Genomic DNA, 21841 nt, shown 5'->3' on the forward strand with positions numbered 1-21841 from the left:
TTGAAGTAATAGCCAAATTTTAATTCCAGATTATTCAAGAATGCAAAACAGTCCCTGGTAAGAACTAGATAAGTTGAGTTATCTTGTTAATATTCTGAATAGGGGCCGATGACCTTCGATGTTAGGCCCCTTAAAACAACAAGCATCATCATCATCATCATCAATATTCTGAATATTGTTAATAAAAGTCAGTTTGTCTTATTTGTAATACATTTTCTATGGTTATTGTGGATTTGGACATAATCATCCTGTAAATAAATTATTGACAGTGAATTTGCTCACCTGCTTCTGTCAAAGACGACTATTAAATCTTATTAGTTAACAATGCACAAATGTGATTTATACACTTTGGTTTTTACGGTCCACATAAGAAAATAATGCTGGGTCAATATATGACAAGTCAGTTTTATACACGAGCCAAAGCAGATACTTAATTCATTTTTTGAATGAAACAAACTCTAACCAAAACCATTATTTAAAAAGCTGTTTCATATAATGCCGAATGGTTTGACAACATTTGATGAATTGGTTATTTCATATTGTTTAAAAACAAGAAAAAATTGCTTCCCCTGAGAATGTTCATTTTTTGACTTATCTTGTTATTCCCTGAGATGAGTGATATTATGTGCTCCTTATCATGTTCCTATCTCTATATGTGACTTGATTTGACACTTGTTTGTTCCTTTCCATAACTTGGCTATGCATATTTATATTTATATTCCAAAACATACAAATAGTACAATACTGTATCTTATGTCAAAACCGTTAAAGGTCAGTTTTCTAAATAAAGAATTACATATATGACCACTTTTTGTATTTTTCGTATGTTCATAATCTTTCACTTCCTGTATTCATCTCTGTGTCTCCCCTTTACCTTTATTTATGCAGTTTTATTCTTATCCTGCACTTCTTGCATCAAGAAAGAAGATCTGTCAAGATGGCCCCTCAGTGAGTGTATGTGCCTACCCTCCTGATGATGAAGCTGAGAAGCAGAAAATAAACTCACTGGGGGCTAAGAAGAAATGTAGAAGAACTGGGATTTATGAGGAGAGAGTCTGTTGATTTGAAGATGGCAGTGTATGGAGATCGTCCTTGTCCTTTTGTTTTTTTTGTGTTTGTCCTTGTCTCAACATTCTATTGCTCCATCATCCCACACTGACCTGCCATTATGTTCATCCTGTGAGGTGTTCCTCCCTCTTCTGATTTATGCAGTTTTCTTCTTATTCTATTTTATGTTCCTTTTCATGTTCCTATCTCCCCATACATACTTTTACTTGACACTTGATTGTTCTTTTACATTAATTCTTTTTTAAATATATTACACTACTAGATTTTTCATTGTTGTAAGAATTTATAATCATATTTTGTTGTAATTCATCGCTGGCTTGCTGGGTCCGTTGTGACTTCACCATGTTATAACAGAGTAAGGATCAGAAATATGGGTGATGAAGGAGAGAGATAGAGGTAGAATACAAGCAGTGGAAATGAAGTGTCACAGGTGTGGAGTAGGTTTAACTAGAATGGCCAGAGTAAGAAATGAGAGAGTTCAGGAAATGATAAATGAGGTACCCCTACAGGAAAAAAAATAAAAGAAAAATCAAGGCTGCAGTGGTATGGGCATGTTATGAGAATGGGAGAAGAGAGAATACCAAGAGAGATGTTAGAAATGGAGTAGAAGGGAAGGAGACCTAGAGGGAGACTGAGGGGCAGATGGCCAAAAGGTGTAAAGAAGAGCATTGAGGCAAGAGGAGGGACCTGGACGACAGTGAGAGAAAAGAAGTGGTGGATGGACAGAAAACGTTGGAGAGGCTTATGTTCCAAGTAGACCCAGCCTGTGGTTGGAAACTGCTCCAGATGATGATGATGATTTCATTGTAATGTGGTAATTATATTGCATGTATACTTCCAATTCATGTAAAGTATTAAATGAGTGAAATACTTGCAATTAATCCATTCTGTATTTCTGTATAGCAACTTAGACATACATGGACTCAGCTGCGTGACCAAGTATCAGTACAGGATGAGTTGCACATGGCTAAACTACGGCTGCGTGTCCGGTTTCCTGATGAGCCTCGAGTTCAGTCACCTCGTAAACACAATCCTCTGAAGCAGCTGAGTTCAAATCTCACAAACAAAGTAGAGACTATCCATATAATTGAGCATCATGAGGTAATTCTCAATATTTTCCTTGAATGTTTTATTTGAGTATAAATAATTTCCTTCAAACTTTTCTGCAGATATTATTTTAGTGATTGCCTTTACTTATTTCTGATAATGTTTCTTTTTTCCTTTTTTTTTTTCTTCCCAAAATAAATTGGTAACAATGATCAGTAGTGCTTATCAAAGAAAGAACGAACGAAAGAAAGAAGGAAAGAAAGAAAGAAAGAAAGAAAGAAAGAAGAACTGACCAAGTTGGCAAGGAGGACTAGTCTTCATGTGTTAGGAGTCTGGTGAGGAGGATAGATTTTAAGACACTCCTAACAAGTCTGAAAAAAGGGAAAAGCAGAGTATGGAGTGAGGTGGTTCATTAGGAAATCTATTGCAAGCAATATATTGTCTATTAGGCATATGACTTAATTAATAATATGGGTAGATTTGGTGGTTGCAGGAAATAGAACTAGGATCATCTCAACATATTCACCATGTGAAGGGGCAGATGTGAATGAAGTGGACAAATCTTCAGAAACGCTGAGGGATATTTATTTCAATGTGAGGTTATGCAAATACATTGGTTTCTTGAATGTTGATGGTGAGGCCAAAACAATACGATTGAAGCTGATGTAACTCCTTGTGTCAAGAAATGCAATGCATTTTGGTTACTCTGGTAACATCAGTGAACATCGTCTGGCAAAGATAAAATGGTGAAAGTTCACAGCCCTCTTTCAATCCATGTGTGATTTGGAATACTCCAGAGATATTGTTTCAATGGAGAACCTGTCCCACCCATGCTGTTCTGTATTTATTACTTGCAATTAGTGTGGGGGGACATGTTTTATGCAGATAGTCACTAAAAGTCTATACAGTAAAACCTTGTTAATTCGAAGTCGTTGGGACTCAAAAATCGGACTTCGAATTGCGTGATTTCGAATTAACCGCCAGTTCGCAATTCAGAAGTACCAACCCTTGCCGCGTTACGAAATATTCTAAGGCCCGTTACTGCATGCAGTTAACCTTGATTTACAGTTTATACCTTTCAAATGCCATGAAAAAAGAAATATTTCCAAAATTTATCCAAAAATGTGCATTTACAGTATTCAAATAATGCACTTGCATATCTCACTGGCAAATATAACCTCACGCAACGAAAGAAAGAAAAAAAAGAAAAAAAAAGCCTGATTCAAAGACGAGGAGAAATCTATGCTGGCTCCCCTGTGCAAGTGCTTTATTCATTGGAGTACTATACTGTATGCATTTTAGATGCCTTGTATTTACACAGAAAGTACCCGATGCCCTTAAAATCAAACTTTCCTATGACTCTATCCTTGTACGATTTCCCGCCATGGCACTTCTCTCGTATTTCAGAAATGTAAACACATGCCGCGTCACAAAGTATTCTAAGACCCATTAATACATGCAATCACCTCGATTCACAGTTTAAACCTTTCCAATGCCATGGACAGGGCCGGATTAAAGGGGGGGCTAAAGGGGCTGCAGCCCCGGGCCCCGCGTACCAAGGGGCCCCGGCCTTTGACCCAACCTAAAATTGTATTAAAAAGCCTACTGCTCCACCTCCATGCATGTATATGAATATTTACGCTTGCAAAATATCGAACACGCCCTCTTCCTTCCTTCCTTCCTTCCTTCCTTCCTTCCTTCCTTCTTATCAGCTGTCCGCGTTAGTATTTTATCACTGCTAGAATCAATTACCGTCCGGAGACATGAATCATCGTTACTTACGCACTGTAATTATTGTAAAGGTTAATTGTTGACGAAAATTTTAATCTGGCAGCTTGCGATACGGGCAGAGGGGGAAGCAGGGAAGAGGTCTAGGAAGTGAGCGGGAGGGGACAGGGGAAGCACGGTGGAATGCGCATGCTATACTATATCTTTGCATCAGGAAGATAACTTCCAGTTCACCTCTGACTATTGAACCATTCGTAAGTTATACAACTGTAATGTTCTTGTAAAATGGATAGAGCGACGCAGAAAGAACAACATTTGAAAGAAATTGAAAAGTTGCCGAAAATATCAACATTTTTTTGACAGGAAGTCTATAAGTGCATTATGAAATATTAACAGGAAAAATTGTAGTCTATTTCAACACTTCCCTATTCATCAATTTAAGTGGAAGTAGTTCTATAACAACTTCACTATGCTAGTCTTACGTGATGTTACGAAGAAGGGGCCCCACATTTTTAAATAGCCCAGGGCCCCCAAACACCTTAATCCGGCACTGGCCATGGATAAACTATTTCCGAAATGTATCCAACAAGGTGCATTTACAATGTTCAAATAATGCACTTGGATAAATCACTGACGAACATAACCTCACGCAACGAAAGAAAAAAAACCCCACACAATTCAAAGACGAGGATAAATTATGATGGTTCCCCTGTGCAAATGCATTATTTTTTTGATATCTGTACTGTTTGCATTTTTAGATGCTTTGTACTGGGTTGGAAAGTGCCCGACGCCCTTAAAAGTTTGTAGCTTATCGAACTTTTCTACGACGAGGGGATAAAGTTTCTCGCTTCCATGTGCATTGCAATTGCAACGCACTACAATGACCCCCATCCCCGACCCTTGTACGATTCACCGGCTGGCACTTTCTCCTTCAAAACCGTAAGACCATTTGGGCTCGCATTAAAATAAAGCAATGCAGTTTTATCGACAATGGCAGTACCGGTATTGTTCGGTGCCTACGAATTAATATATGAGCCACGCTTTTTCGTCGACTGTCGGCATCGCCAGTGTTCGCGCATTCTATTTTCCCGCACACTGCCTGTTGCGTGATATTACGGCGTTCCTCAAAAGGTTGAATACAAAAGAATTCCGATTTCATTCAACTCGGCAATCATGAAGCGCACTGTAGACCAAAGAGAATAAGTAGCTGTAGACCCACCAAAGTGAGTGTAAGTGCGGAAAGCTACCCCTCCACGTTCCGGAACGCGCGTTCTATTATGACGCGGAGCGGATAAATTTCGAGTTGAAATTACTCTGTAACATACTATTGTTTTAAAATGTAAAGGCAGTTTTGAATTAAAAGTCTGAATTTCAGTAATGGGGCCGACATTGTACTTCGAATTACGAATTATCCGTATTTCGAATTAAACAATTTAAATAACATGCAAAACTGTATCTCATGTTTCCGGGAACGAGAGCTTCTTCGAATTACGTGGGATTTTGAATTAACCGATTTCGAATTATCGAGGTTCTACTGTATATAAAATGTACTTTGTGTGAAGTGGATTGAGCTCTGAAAGCATTATTACTCAATATTACACAGTAAAAGTAAATCTTACTATATATAAAAATGGATGTATGTGTGTGTGTAAATGATACATCTCCTCCTAGACCACTGGAGCGATTTTAACCAAACTTGGTAAACGTATTACTTACTGTCGGGAGACGAGCACTGTGGGGGTAAGCCATCCCTAGCGCCCATAAGGGGGTTAGTTATAAAAATAATCGAGAATAGTGTCGAATTCAATGTTTTCGGGGTCGCTGAGTTGAAAAGTAATACTCCAGAAGTCCAAGTTCAGTCCCCTTTTAGGTGGGGAGCGAATGGGGGGTGAGATATACACTGACTGACAGAGCAAATGCAACACCAAGGAGGAGTGGTTCGAAAGGGATGAAAGTTGGGGAAAAAACAGAGACGGCACGGACGAATAATTGATGTTTATTTCAAACCGATATGCAGGTTACACAATGCACATGGCATCGACTCAGTAGGATGTAGGACCACCGCGAGCGGCGATGCAAGCAGAAACACGTCGAGGTACAGAGTCAATAAGAGTGCGGCTGGTGTCCTGAGGAATGGTTCTCCATTCTCTGTCAACCATTTGCCACAGTTGGTCGTCCGTACGAGGCTGGGGCAGAGTTTGCAAACGGCGTCCAATGAGATCCCAATCGTGTTCGATTGGTGATAGATCCGGAGAGTACGCTGGCCACGGAAGCATCTGTACACCTCATAGAGCCTGTTGGGAGATGCGAGCAGTGTGTGGGCGGGCATTATCCTGCTGAAACAGAGCATTGGGCAGCCCCTGAAGGTACGGGAGTGCCACCGGCCGTAGCACATGCTGCACGTAGCGGTGGGCATTTAACGTGCCTTGAATACGCACTAGAGGTGACGTGGAATCATACGCAATAGCGCCCCAAACCATGATGCCGCGTTGTCTAGCGGTAGGGCGCTCCACAGTTACTGCCGGATTTGACCTTTCTCCACGCCGACGCCACACGCGTCTGCGGTGACTATCACTGACAGAACAGAAGCGTGACTCATCGGAGAACACGACGTTCCGCCATTCCCTCATCCAAGTCGCTCTAGCCCGGCACCATGCCAGGCGTGCACGTCTATGCTGTGGAGTCAATGGTAGTCTTCTGAGCGGACGCCGGGAGTGCAGGCCTCCTTCAACCAATCGACGGGAAATTGTTCTGGTCGATATTGGAACAGCCGGGGTGTCTTGCACATGCTGAAGAATGGCGGTTGACGTGGCGTGCGGGGCTGCCACCGCTTGGCGGCGGATGCGCCGATCCTCGCGTGCTGACGTCACTCGGGCTGCGCCTGGACCCCTCGCACGTGCCACATGTCCCTGCGGCAACCATGTTCGCCACAGGCGCTGTACCGTGGACACATCCCTATGGGTATCGGCTGCGATTTGACGAAGCGACCAACCTGCCCTTCTCAGCCCGATCACCATACCCCTCGTAAAGTCGTCTGTCTGCTGGAAATGCCTCCGTTGACGGCGGCCTGGCATTCTTAGCTATACACGTGTCCTGTGGCACACGACAACACGTTCTACAATGACTGTCGGCTGAGAAATCACGGTACGAAGTGGGCCATTCGCCAACGCCGTGTCCCATTTATCGTTCGCTACGTGCGCAGCACAGCGGCGCATTTCACGTCATGAGCATACCTCAGTGACGTCAGTCTACCCTGCAATTGGCATAAAGTTCTGACCACTCCTTCTTGGTGTTGCATTTGCTCTGTCAGTCAGTGTAGAAATAATTAAAAACAGTTTCGAATCCATAGATTTCAGGTTCTCTGAGATGGATAGTAATACTCCGAATTCTTTTACAGGTCCAAGAGGGGGGCGATGGGGGTGTGATATAAAAATATTCGAAAAACTATATATAAAATATTTTCTTCTTCTTCTTCTTCTTCTTCTTCTTCTTACTATATATAAAAATGGATGTGTGTGTGTGTGGGTGTGTAAATGACACATCTCCTCCTAAACAACTGGAGCAATTTCACCAAACTTGGCAAACTTGGTACACTTATCAGTTAGTATCAGGAGACAAACCGCGTGGGGGTAAGACACCCCTAGAACCCTTATGGAAGGGGGCGAAGGGGAGTATAAAAATAATCTAGAATAGTATCGAATCCATAGTTTTCATGGTCGCTGAAATGAATAGTGACACTCCGAATTTTTTAAAGTTCTTGTTCCGCCTCCTTTGGGGTGAGGGTGAGGGGGGGTAGTGAGATATAAAAATAATCGAAAACAGTGTCGAATCTACAGTTTTTGGGATCACTGAGATGAATGGTGATAATCCAGATCTTGTATCTCTTAGGAGTGGGGGGCGAGCGGGGGACAATCTCATTGTCAGTTGAAATCCTGTACATCGTATCTATAGTGCGACGGCTAAATACGTATAGTTATCACTTATTAATTTTTGACAGGATCAAATACTTCCCAGTCGATTCGAGCTTCCAAAAATGACGTTTACTCGAAAGTTAAATAATCTAAAAATTGAAATCAAAGACTTCTAAATAATTCTTAAACTACATTATAGATCGTAACATATCAATCTGCAATTCAAAAAGTAATTCTATAAAAATTCACTTCACACATAACTAATGGTAATGAAAATCTTAAAGGAAAATATTCAGAAACTATCCGGGCAACGCCGGGTACTACAGCTAGTAAATATATAAAGATACCTAGATTGGTCAGGAGTCTAGCTATAATGTTCTACAACTTTAAGCAGAAAATTAACATTTTATTCCTTAAACAGAAGTTCATTAACCCTTTTGCTCCCAGCGTCCGTATATATGGACGTCGGGAGTATGTGCAAGAAATCTCAACGTCCGTATACGATGATAGGTACTATATTTTTGAAAATATAATACGCTCTCAAATATATGCGTAACATACAACAAATTAATCAGGAAGAAATGTCCTACTCATATCAACCACTTAAACAAATTTTAGTACAATAAACATTGCCAAAAGAAGCGAGCAAAATCTAGAAGGCATTGACCTTGTGCGCCAGCTGACTACGTTATTGGAGGGAAGTGAACAGTGTTGTTTGTAGTTCTGCAATTTTGTAGTTCTGAAATTTAATGGTTTTGTCCATTTTTAAATGTTCTTTTAAGTGATATGGATAGTTGGAGGCTAGCATTCTTTTTTTTTTGTTTTTTTTTTGTTTTTTGTAGAAATGTGAAAAAAAACAAAAGCGTTCTGATTTGATCAGTAGATTTTCGAAAATTATATATCTTTTTTGTATGAGTATTTACTTTTTGCACTTAGTATCTTTCATAGTACGTATTTACAAATAAAACATACAAAAACTTATTCAATTTGGACAATAAATAAGTGAAATATGCATATTTTAGTAAAATACTACAATAAATCAAGAAAAGGGCCTGGGATTTCTTGCATATACCCTACCAAAATGTCTGGGAGCAAAAGGGTTAATTAGATATTTGAAGATCAGTAAAATGTTTTAAAGCCTGATGAAATTGTATTTGTTACCTTTATTCTAATTTCTGGGACCTATTCAAGCTTGTGTGTACTTTTGTTTTATAAGCCTATTCAATGACTTCTTATTCTTTAATTTCTTTCTAGGTGAGTGCACATGAAGCTCGTTTGAATTCAGACCGAATGCAAGCCCAAGATGAGTTACGCCGGAAGACAGGACAGTTGCAATATTTAAAAAATCTGGGCAAGAACCAAGGATGCAAGTCCAACCCTGATCCATGCCCTATCTGTCACACAGAGCTTGGTGACAAGGTATTGTAATCACATTTTATCTCTGACTTTTCTATCAGTCATGATTAAAACAGTGACATCGTTGCTAGCTTCTTGACAAGGTGACTCAGGTTCTAATACTGGTCAGCGTAATTAACTATTTTACTATTTTTTGAAGAATTTTGTCATGCAGGTTTTGGCTCATATTTTCTATCATAATTATCTTCTTGCCATTTATCTGATGCCTGATGATCCTTGATTTCATCTATCGTCATAGACTTGTAGCTCATATTATATTATTGTCAAATTTTATGTAATCAACAAAAGTTATACAGTGAATCCTGCCAAAACAGTCACCTCTATTTGGCAGTCCCCTTTAGAAATTATCTTCTTGCTCTGAAACCAATTAATTTCCCATAAGGCCTGTATAAATATGCCCTCATTTTAGTGGTCACTTTGCACCACGGTCAGCGGTCACACATACTTCGATACACTGACCTGTATTTCATGGTCAGATATAGTTGTGTACTGAATGTTGGTAGGTATTGTACACTTCTCTGTTCATCCCAGAAGCAGGCTTTCTTCACTGCTAACTCACTAAATTCATGCAGTAGAACTTTAATTTTTGTGGGGTGCAGTAAGTGCATTTTCCTCAACCTCTCTGCTTTGTTGCCTACCAACAAATTTGTAAAATATATCAACAAAGAATGAGGCAGCATTATTTGCTTAAACGTAGCATGTTTTGTGTGGTATGGAATGCCATTTAAAATGCCAGTGGTTTTAGAGTTCAATTTTGCATAGTCAGTGAATATGCTATTCAGATACAGTGAAACCTCGTTAAGTATATTTCTGCAGGGGACAATGAAAAAATTGTGTGAAGCGGGAAAACGTACTATCGAATATCCTATTAAAAACTATCCAACAGAGAGATGGTGTCATTTTGCACATTGTGTGTGTAGTGTTTCAGGAGATAAAGGAGAGCACTAAAAAGTGTGAAAAAGTTGAGAGAAAAAATATCAATAATTCTCTACTGGAGCCTGTTAAAGTAACAAGAGACTATTAAATGATGTCAAAAAATGGAAGAACAGATATGACATTCTTTTGTCCTTGGGCTCAGCTACAGTACCTACATATTATAGCAGATCACTTTCTTCCTAACACAATTGTATAATGAATTGTCAGTTGAATCCTTAGGTTTCTGACCAGTGGGTAATTAAACACTGTTTTCTGGTCACTTTTTTTGAGCATGAATTTCTCGCAAGGTTATACTCGCCATACGCGATTTAACACCTTCAGCCATCATCTTGAGCACAAAACTTTGGCAGTACTCAGCATTGGTTCGGACAGACTCCCTGGTGAATAATAAAAACGTGCCACCTGTCAAACTAGCATTTTGATTTTTTTGTATGAATGGTACACCGCTTTTCCATTGCCTGCATCTTTACAAACTTTTTAATGGGATAGGCCTGCAGTATATGGAAGTCTTATTACTTAATGGCATCCACAAATGACCTGTCGAAGATCTGCTATTGCTGCACTATAGACTTATTTTAACTTCAGTTGTACCACACTGATTTAAATCATCACTAGAACCGTTATTGGTATTACCTTCAATTTTTTGTTTTGAGTGGCAAAAAGAAGTGAAGTGATTATTTGTCGCGTGACTGCCAACTTATGGACTAATAAGATAATCATGAGAAGTTCAGTAGCAGGGTACATACGGTATCTGTCTTGTGATAGCCTAACTATGGATAAGAAAATTGTTGTAAAACCACTCACTAATGAAGAAAAACTTTAAATCCTTCAGGAAGTAGATCGGAATCCACATTTTAAGTGTGTAGAGTTGGCGCGAATGTTAAAACTAGCACCTTCTATTTTAAACAACTGAGACAAAATTGAAAATGTGTATAAGCAAAATACAAACGGAGAAAGAAAACGAGTGCGCGAAGGAAAGTTTCCAGAGTTGGAAAGAATGATTTTGAATAAATTTCTAACTTCTGATTGGAATGCAAAACAGGCTACAAGCACCTTCACGCGCACTGGGTTATTCAACAATCTCACTGACAACAAAGACCTTTCCGTAGAACAAAAAATAAACCACTTTTCCCTTTGAGAAAATCAAATGAACATAGATACGTCTCACTTTCATGACCATCCAGCAACGGCGCTCAGAGTTACTCTTTCGTTACACATTTTGTGGTGGTAACTTCCGAGACTGCATAATTTCGGATGATTCCCCGACATAAGCCATGTATGTCAACAGGACAGCTTTGGGGGGGGGAAAAAAAAAAAAAAAAAACGCTTGAAATCTGAATTCATTGCTCCTAGCCTCAGTGGAATCTATTACTTTGCTTTAACTTAGCACTGTCCTGTGTTGTTCTAGTGTAAAGTAGTTATGGGCAATGATACCCGTGTTAGGGGGGATTGAGTCGACTTGATACGCGCTGAGATTTGAGCCCGTTCGAAGCAAGGTCGAGCAGTCACCTGACCGAAGGCGGAGTCTGACTTGGGCTAGAGCACAAACGTGTAGATAAGCAAATAGCATGTGAAGTGCAGCACCATTCACACAGGTGTGTGTATGATATTGATAATGAAGATGCGTGCTGTCATATATTACTACATTCAGTCATTGACGTATATCTTGTAGGGAATAAAGACTGCCCATAAAATTAGAAGGCTTAGATTATGATAATATGCTATGAAAAGGACAAAGCATATATCCGTAATATTCCCCGTGTATTAATGGAAGTATTTTCTCCCAACCGTACATTTGATGCAAAATTATGAATACAGTAATATTATTCTTATAATGTCATTCTTTGGGCAGCTGGGACAGCTGTGTAATGCGGTGGGTGAGGTTCTCCTTCTGTCCTCAATGTTGGAGGTTTGAATCCACTCATTGGGATAGAATTACCCTTTTTGCTTGTATAGAAGAATTTGAGTAAGAAAGGATTGACATCTCATCAATCGTGTACACAAATACATTTATAAATATTATTATGCAGCAATGTTACTGTCTGATTGCATGAAATACATATGACAATCAAAAGTGAGTTGATATTTCAAGCTGTATCCTTTACCAAACTTGAGGTCAATCGGTCCAGTAGTTTTCGAGTCCATCTGGAACAAACAAAACAAGAGACAATCTCATGGTGTTAGAAATCCCTACCCTGCCGGGAATCGAGCCCAGGACCCCTTGACCAAAGGCCAACACACTAAACATTTAGCCACGGAGCCGAGAGAGAAAATGTGTCAACAACTGAAGACAAAATATCGTACATTTGTAGTCTTATCACCATTCAAATATGCAGCTATTTCAACACGTGTAATGGTTTCCTTTTTCTGTATGTATTTGGCCCAAGCAACAAATTTTAGTAGACAATTAGTTTATTCTGATGGAAGCATTTGTAACGAATCATCGCACAAACACAAATTTTGACTGTCTCCAATATACAGATATGGGTCGAAATCATATTATGTACAAAAGACGTGGAAGTAACAGTAAACAGAGGACGAATCGGTATTGTCCAGCATAATACTCTCACACATCCTTCTGAAGATTTCTGGGTGTTAGTAAGAGCAAGGTGCTAGGTTGTGGCGCGCACAAAAGCTCGAACAAAGCTCAAACTTGTTCGAGCTCTGACGTCATCTGTTCGAGCAGTTCGAGCCAGGCTCAAGCACATCACTAGTGTCAAATCTTTGCTGCCAGTCAATGACGCAAAACTCAACTTTACCAAAGCTAACAGCTTGCCCCTCAAAGGCGCAATATACTCGGTGTTCGAGAATTCTAGGTCATTTCCTCTTATCGTGCAAATTTTTCCGATTGGCCCATGGCGAGGGCTCACATCTCTGTTGGAAATTATATTCCTTACACAAGGGATGACAAAGAATATTTTCGGGTCTGGGGGTTGTATGATCGTACTAAGCGGTAAGGGTGAAATAACGTGACGTGTTAAGTGAGGTATCTTTTTTACAGACTTAATACGATGGGCGTCGGGACTTCAAATTTATGACATGCTAAGCAGGAAAACATGTTAATGAGGAACGTACTAATGAGGTTTCACTGTATGTGATACATGAAGGATGGTTTTAACATTGGAGGAGATAAGGAAAGTGATTATCGAAAGTAAGAAAAGAATTTCTCCAAGGAAGCTGGCTGAAATTTTCAAATATGGTAGAATTGAAGTTAATAACATTCTTAAAAAATTGAAGAATGCATTTTAAAAGAGTATAAGCTCTATTGTTGGCTTGGTACAGCTATTATAAGCCAGACACTCTGACAAGAGTGCCTGACGCCTGCTGTGTATAAGAAACTGCATGACTGTGTGGTGGAGGATAGTGTTGTGTGTGGTGTAAGAGTTGCAGGAATGTTGGGTACACCACAAACATCGTCCAAGCCAAGTGAATTGATCATTTAAGATTAAAATCCCTCAACTCAATCAGGGATTGGAACTGAGGACTGAAGACCAAGATACTGACTGCTCAGCCATGCTACCAGATATTTTCAAAGCGTGAATTTGAATTTATTGGTAGAATTTTCCACTGAGGCTAATGAGCCTCTTTATGGAACCATCTACATTAAAAACAATACACAGAACAATTATCATAGGTTATGATTTTAATTTCTGTGTTGACGTATAACTAATACAATAGAGTTTGAGGGATGTTCCACCATTCAACACAATGTAAAATGTTTGAAATTTATTAAGTGAAGACCAGTTTTGACACCCTTGGAGTCATCATCAGTTCTTGTAGATAATTAAATCAATGGGAATCTGATAACAATCATCATGGGGATTGCCTACATACATCTCCATAGGTTGACAAAATTATACACACAATGGCAATTGTCTAACATAATGAAAAATTATGTACATAATGACCTGAAACACTTGGCACTTTAAGAAAAATCTTGGATCTGGGTTAAAAATATACTGTTATGTGTTTGTAGAACACCAAGCAGACTTGTCAGTCTTGTTACAATCAACTTGAAAACATGTGGACCAGTTGAAATAAAACCTAATGACAAATTATATACACATTGACATGAAACCTTGGCACTTCAAGAAAGTTCTTGGTTCTGGTTTAAAAATACTGCCGTGTGTATGTGGAGCACAGAACAGACTTGTTGGTCTTGTTTCAGTCTACTAGAAAATATGTGAACTAGTTGAAATATACACAGTGACATGAAATGCACATATTGACAAGAAATACTTGGCTCTTTTAAGAAAGTTCTTGGTTCTGGTTTAAAAACACTGCCATGTGTGTGTGGAACACGGAACAGACCTGTTGGTCTTGTTTCAATCTACTCGAAAATATATGAACTAGTTGAAATATATACATTGACATGAAGCGCACACAATGACATGAAACACTTGGTACTTTAAGAAAGTTCTTGAATCTGGGTTAAAAATACTGCCATGTGTTTGTAGAACACGGAACAGACTTGTTGGTCTTGTTTCAATCCACTTGAAAATATAGAACTAGTTGAAATATACTCATTGACATCAAACGCTTGGTACTTTAAGAAAGTTCTTGGATCTGGGTTAAAATTATTGCCGTGTGTTTGCAGAACACAGAACAGACTTGTCGGTCTTGTTTCATTCAACTTGAAAATATTTTAAATATTTCAATGTGCATTTCAAGTTGAATGAAACAAGACCGACAAGTCTGTTCCGCGTTCTGCAAACACATGGCAATAATTTTAACTCAGATCCAAGAACTTTCTTAAAATACCAAGCGTTTGATGTCAATGAGTATATTTCAACTACAGTAGTTCTATATTTTCAAGTAGATTGAAACAAGACCAACAAGTCTGTTCTGTGTTCTGCAAGCACATGGCAGTATTTTTAACCCAGATTCAAGAACTTTCTTAAAGTGCCAAGTATTTCATGTCAGTGTGTGCGTTTCATGTCAATGTGTATACCGTATTTCACGGCATAATCGTCGCACTTTTTATACCAAAATTTTCGAAAAAAATTGTAGGGTGCGACCATTATACGATGAATATTTAATACCAGTATTTGTATTACTCAAAAAATGTATTTATAACTAAATTGTATTTGATACAAATTTAAGATGCACGTAATACTCGCGTTTATACATCAAAATAATTAAAATAGTCTAAAACAAAATTCATAATTTTTCGCAACAATTCGGCAAACGTTTTTCCAACCTGAAAATAAAAATGAACGTATTAAGTTAATTTGTCATTAATTTGAGTATTGAAGTTAAAATATTACACTTGCAAAAAATTATCGCTTTGTTGTGAAATGCGGACTTACCGGTACGCAATTTATTCCAAATCTTCGGTGTCGCTATCGCAGGTTTCGCTATCTGATGCGCCGTCCTCGCCTCTGTTAATACCAGTATCAGATTCTTCGTCTCCCTGCCACACTGCGTCATCTTCGGAACCGTCTAGTGCATTCGAAATCCCAGTCCTTTTGAAGCTCTTGGAGACTAGTTCAGGTGGTATAAGATCCCAACTCTTCTTCACCCACGAGCATAACAAGTCCAAGGGTGGACGCCTGATATTTCCGGCGGGCGTCAATTGCTGATCGCCGCTCATCATCCACTCGTTGTAAAATCGACGTAAGTGGTCTTTAAAGGGTTTATTAACACATACGTCTAGTGGCTGCAAAGCAGATGTTAGGCCACCAGGAATGACTATCTGTCGTGTCTTATTTGTAGTGAGAATTTGCTTCACTTCGTTCACGAGGTGACCTCGGAAACTATCTAAAACAAGCAGAGCTGGTTGTTTTAGTAGTGCACCAGGTCTTCTATTCCACACAGTTTTAACCCAGTCCAGCATGAGTTCTACGTCCATCCAACCCTTTGGTTGCACTCGTACATGAATTCCACGGGGAAACTGTATATTCTTAGGCATCGTTTTCCTCTTGAAAATGATGTAAAGCAGCAACTTTCTCCCATCAGCTGTAATGGCTAGCATTGCCGTGCATCGCAACTTCTCACTACCGCTGGTTTTCATTAATACACTCCGTAATCCTTTTAGCGCAATAGTGCTGTTGCGAGGCATATCAAAAAAGATTGGAGTCCGATCGGCATTACCGATTTGAGAAAGCAAGTACGAAGTTTCCTTGCGCAAACGTATGACAAATCGGTGAAAATTTACAATCTTGTCCGTGTAATCAGCAGGCAACTTTTGGCTTAGTGTTGTTCTCCTTCGCACTGACAGATAGTGTCGTCGCATGAACCCCTTAATCCACCCACGAGTCGCCTTAAACTGAGTTACCGGTATGTTGTGTTTGCGCGCTACCCCCTGTCCCTTAATTTGTAACATTTCATATGATACACTGCAGCCATTGTTACGTATTTCACTGACGTACCTAAACACTTCTTCGTCAATTATAGGAAACTTCCCTGTTTTAGGACCTCTAAACGCACGTCTATAAGGGTTTGTGCTTTTTAGCTTGTTTTTTTACTTTCCACCAGTCACGCACCAACTTTTCACTCACAGAAAATTTTCTTTCTGCAGCTCTGTTCCCGTGCTGTTCAGCGAAGGCAATTACGCTTAGCTTGAAGCCCGCAGAATAGTTTCTATATTTACCCATAATCGCTTATAAATGCTTCACACGTTAATGTTTTGCGATATAAATGACTTTCCGTAATTGTTCACTATTAAAACAAATTATTTCTGCAAACACCCAAAACACAAATTAAAAACTTAAATTCTCACGCACACATGTCTACAGTAATCACGTAAATCTGAAACAAATGAATGCATCTGTGATCTGTCCATTCCAGAGCAGCCAATACTGTTAGGCAGCAAGGAAGCATGCAACAATTTATCAGTTTAGCTCGTTGGTTGCGACACACTACTGCGCTTGCGCAAAGCTCGCAAACCGGAGCTCTAGCTAGCGCGGTGTAAATCTACTGTCTAGTTGACTGTATTCCGAGACGTCAGTAACAAACATTCATTTTTTTCAATTTCTTTTAAACATACGGTAATTAGGTTAATATTTCTTCCCAGTTATTGATGATTTTACATTACATTACTGACGAGTTTATAAAATAAAACTTTAATAGCATTGGATAATAATTATCTTGACTGCTTGGATAAAAGTTTTCATCCCATGCCCGGACACTTATGACGTAGTAGTAAGATAAGAGTCTAGCGATGACAACTGAGACATCGTAAATAATTCGGCTGAATAATTCCGTGGAAATCTGCGTTATCGTCTTGGATTTCACTTCGTGCGCAATAACACAGGAGCCGGCCCCATGGTGTAGGGGTAGCGTGCTTGCCTCTTACACGGAGGCCTCGGGTTCAATTCACGGCCGGGTCAGTGAATTTTACCTGTATCTGAGGGCTGGTTCGAGGTCCATTCAACCTACCTAGCCGGTATTTCCTGGCGACGTTGCCGATAAGCGATAACTTACAGCCTTACGTATTTCAAATGGGAACTCATAATATGTAGGTGGTGAATAAATAGTACACTGTCTCGCGACCACGTTGTCAAACTGCCTATAGTCTACCGGTAAGCCATGCGTCGTACATATACCGGTATTATTTATTTATACGTTGTGCAACATGTCGCAAACGTGACTGTGTTGCCAAATTGCCCATAAACCATACACGTATTTAAATTGCGCATTCATGTGCAACTTACGTTGCAGTTCCATTTACCTTTTAACCAGATTAGTGAACAAAATTTGGACGTGCGACGATTATGTAATTAAAGGTTTAAAGTCCGATTTTTGTATTGAAAATAAAGGATGCGACGATTACGCGGTGGCGACGATTATGCCGTGAAATACGGTATTTCAACTAGTTCATATATTTTCTAGTAGATTGAAACAAGACCAACAAGTCTGTTCTGTGTTCCACATACACACGGCAGTATTTTTAAACCAAAACCAAGAACTTTCTTAACCTTTTCATTGCTGAGATAAATTCTCTTTTGTAAAAGCCCTGTGCTGAATTATTTTTAATAATTAAGTTCAATACATAAAAGTCGGAAATAAGATGGGAAAAACCAGAGGGTTCTTGCCTGCTTGTCATATATTTTTATACTAAATATAGAAGGTCCTAAACTGATTTTTCTAACACAAAATTAGCTATATGTTGCGCAGGAAATTCAAGGTTGTCCAACATAAAAGGCCAACAATTGAACAAAAATCAAACTAATAATTAAAAATAACATTAAAAAGCTCAGCTTACATGTTTCAGTGGCTACAGGTGGTCCTAGCTGTCCACTTCCAAGCACCGATATATAACTAAACTGAAGACATGAACTTCAGGGGTGTCTAAAATGAGTTAAAAACTATCTAAATTTTATGGTAAAATATTATTCAAGATAAAACACTGAGAATGCATTAAAAATTCCTGTACATCTTGGTTTGATATCAAAATAAAAATGGTCCAGACCAGTTAATCAAGGGTTGTACAAGTGGTTGGACAACTTCTGTACTTTTATTATAATCGGTGTCATCACTATCATCATTATTCTCGAAATCACTAAAATCAGAATATTCATCTTCCAATTCTAATGTGCATAGCACTCTTACAACCTCGGATTCGGTAAGATCGCGCGCTTTACTGGCGGTCGACATACTGTAGCTTACTCATCCCTGACATGGGCCTCACTGCTAGCTTGCACGCCGGGCATACCGCAGAGCAGCTCGTAAAGCAGAGTGTCGTATTTATCTCAACAACTCGTGAATGAATCAACAGATTGTCATTTCGTAAGCTCCTATCTACTGCAGAGAGATGCGTGTGTCCGCCTACGGAGTTTGCTAGTTAGTTGTTTTACGTCGCACCGACACAGATAGGTCTTACTGCGACGATGGGACAGGAAAGGGCTAGGAGTGGGAAGGAAGCGGCCGTGGCCTTAATTAAGGTACAGCCCCAGCATTTGCCTGGTGTGAAAATGGGAAACCACGGAAAACCATTTTCAGGGCTGCCGACAGTGGGGTTCGAACCTACTATCTCCCGAATACTTGATACTGGCCGCACTTAAGCGACTGCAGCTATCGAGCTTGGTCTACGGAGTTTGAATGACTTCTTATGTCAACTTTGGGAGTATTGCGTTGATAAAGTCAGAAGAATGTCACGCTCGCAATATTTCGGGCGCAGTAGAGCAGCGGTCACTCTCCACGCTTGCAATATTGTGAGCGCAGCATTGTAGAGGTTAAAGTGCCAAGTGTTTCATGTGATTGTGTGTAGAATTTATCATTAGGTTTTGTCTCAACTGGTTCACCTGTTTTCAAGCTGATTGTGGCTAGACCAACAAGTTAGTTCCGTGTTCTACAAACACACAACAGTATTTTCAACCCAGATCCAAGAACTTTCTTAAGGTGCCAAGTATTTCATGTCAGTGTGTGCGTTTCATGTCAATGTGTATATTTCAACTAGTTCATATATTTTCTAGAGGATAGAAACAAGACCAACAAGTCTGTTCTGTATTCCACATACACACGGCAGAATTTTTAAACCAGAACCAAGAACTTTTTTAAAGTGCCAAGCGTTTGATGTCAGTGTGTATATAATTTGTCATTAGGTTTTATTGCAACTGGTCCACATGTTTTCAAGTTGATTGTAACAAGACTGACAAGTCTGCTTGGTGTTCTACAAACACACAACAGTATATTTTTAACCCAAATCCAAGATTTTTCTTAAAGTGCCAAGTGTTTCAGGTCATTGTGTACATAATTATTCTTTATGTTTTAGGACAATGTATTGATAAGTATTTAGGCACTTGCCATTGTGTGTATAATTTTGTCATGATTTTTTGTCAACCTATGGAGATGAATGTGGGCGATCCCCATGATGATTATCAGATTCCCATTGATTTAATTACAGTATCTACAAGAACTGATGATGACTCCAAGGGAGTCGAAACCGGTCTTCACTTAGTAAATTTCAAACATTTTACATTGTGTTGAATGGTGGAAAATCCCTCAAACTCTATTATATCAGAACAATTATTACAGAAAAGAAAAAGGAGGGAGAAATTTAAACTAAAATCTGAAGTCTGAAAACTGAATAACTTACACTTAAACATAAACTACATAAGAGTAATATATAGTACAATGAATAACCTTAAATACTACAAGTAATGATATTGGTTAACTTGGTTGCAATAAGAAGTTATGCTGATGAATTAATATTTGGCGTAGTAATAATTATTTCACATACATTTTAATGTTGGAATCACTGAACTGTGTTTTAATGTTTTATATTTCTATGTTTAGAACTGTTAAAATGATTTTAGTTTTTACACTTTTTTTTTGAAAAATGTCATTGAACACTTTTGATCAGGAAAACTGTCTGGATGGAGTCCCTTTTCACTGTTTTTTTTTTTTTTTTTTTTTTTTTTTTTCAACAGGCCTGATCTTTTGCTTTTACCATCACTTTTAGAATACACACAACACTCAGGGTGTCCACTGGAATGGGAAACTGGGAAATGTCAGGAAATTCGATAAATCACGCAAAAACTGGGGAATGTGAGGGAATTCAGAAAAGGATTTGGAAATTCGTTCTTCTGACAGATAAAATGAACATACCATATTTATCCGCATAATAGAAGCACTTTTTACCCAGTTTTTATAACATTAATCTAGAGCATCTTTTATGCCAGGAAAAAATTGTAATAAAACTTAATAAACATAAAAAACAAATGCAATCTGGAATGTGAAGTAACCAATAGCATCAATAACTATATGGATAGCGTATAGCAAGCATTAGTGACTACGATTGATCGAATTTGTAATGTTTTGATCTGCTTACTATTGAATATTCTATGTTGTTGGGAAATGGCGAGCTTGATCAGTTATATTGCATTCGCAGTTTTTCCAATTGCTTAAAAGCGATGCATGGCTTCCACCACAAAATTACACAACCGAAAGGACGACTGTGTTTGTTCATTGTGAAATGATGTGTGCAATAATTATTACCTCGTAAAATGTAAAGATAGACAAAAACCGCTGACTGAATACTACAGAAAATTGAGGAATTCATTAAAATGTAATACTCATTTGAGTGCTTGTTGTTGTTGTTGTTTTGTATAGATCGACTAAGGACCACGATATTCAAGTATTGCGTTCGGTGTGGTTTTGATGTTTGCCCAGTAATTGCGCATCCTCATGCTGTGTTGTTCTTTCCTCTCTTTTGTCCAGAGGGTACCTGTCTTCCTTCTTGGTGGTTTGTCCTGGAATCTCTTTTGTTTAAGCATCCTCCTTAAAGATGTCCGGTCTTTCAAGACTCTTTCTATTCCTCTTAGTTCCTGCAGATCTTTATTTACTTCTGTCAACCATGGTGACTTGGTTTTCCTCTTTTGCCAGTAAATAAGAAGCTGGTTGATCAGTCTGGCATGATGCATCCTTTAGACGTGTCCATAAAATGCTAGGTATCTCTTCCTGGCCACGTCCATGATCTCTTCACAGTATTTGTAGAGCTCTTGATTGGGTCGCCGTTTGTATTCATTCCCTTCCTTGAATGATCTTAATATCGTCCTCAAGTATTTTTCTCTCCTGGATTTCGAGCTTGTCCGTAAGTCCCTTCCTGTTGAATATTAGACATTCTGCAGACTACCTTTACCAGGTTTGTACCATCGATCTTGGGACCTGGAGGTCGACACTCTGTGACACATTGCAACACTTTACCACTGATACGCAGAGAGAGCTAGACATATAAAAACATGTACCATCTTGAATGTGAACGAATTACAGCAATGTACCCTAACTTAATA

The 21841-nt window shown here is 39.0% G+C and overlaps 1 protein-coding gene across 1 annotated transcript in view; it reads left to right on the top strand.

Annotated features, from left to right (window-relative positions):
- Positions 1-21841, top strand: part of LOC136857933 (E3 ubiquitin-protein ligase SHPRH) — a 396601-nt gene that overhangs the window by 269365 nt on the left and 105395 nt on the right. The window contains exons 17-18 of the mRNA XM_067137032.2: positions 1972-2169; positions 9009-9173. Coding sequence (XP_066993133.2) covers positions 1972-2169; positions 9009-9173 — 363 coding nt within the window. The remainder of the gene's footprint in view (positions 1-1971; positions 2170-9008; positions 9174-21841) is intronic.

This window comes from Anabrus simplex, chromosome 1 (assembly GCF_040414725.1).
Source record: "Anabrus simplex isolate iqAnaSimp1 chromosome 1, ASM4041472v1, whole genome shotgun sequence".
Classification (NCBI taxonomy): domain Eukaryota; kingdom Metazoa; phylum Arthropoda; class Insecta; order Orthoptera; family Tettigoniidae; genus Anabrus; species Anabrus simplex.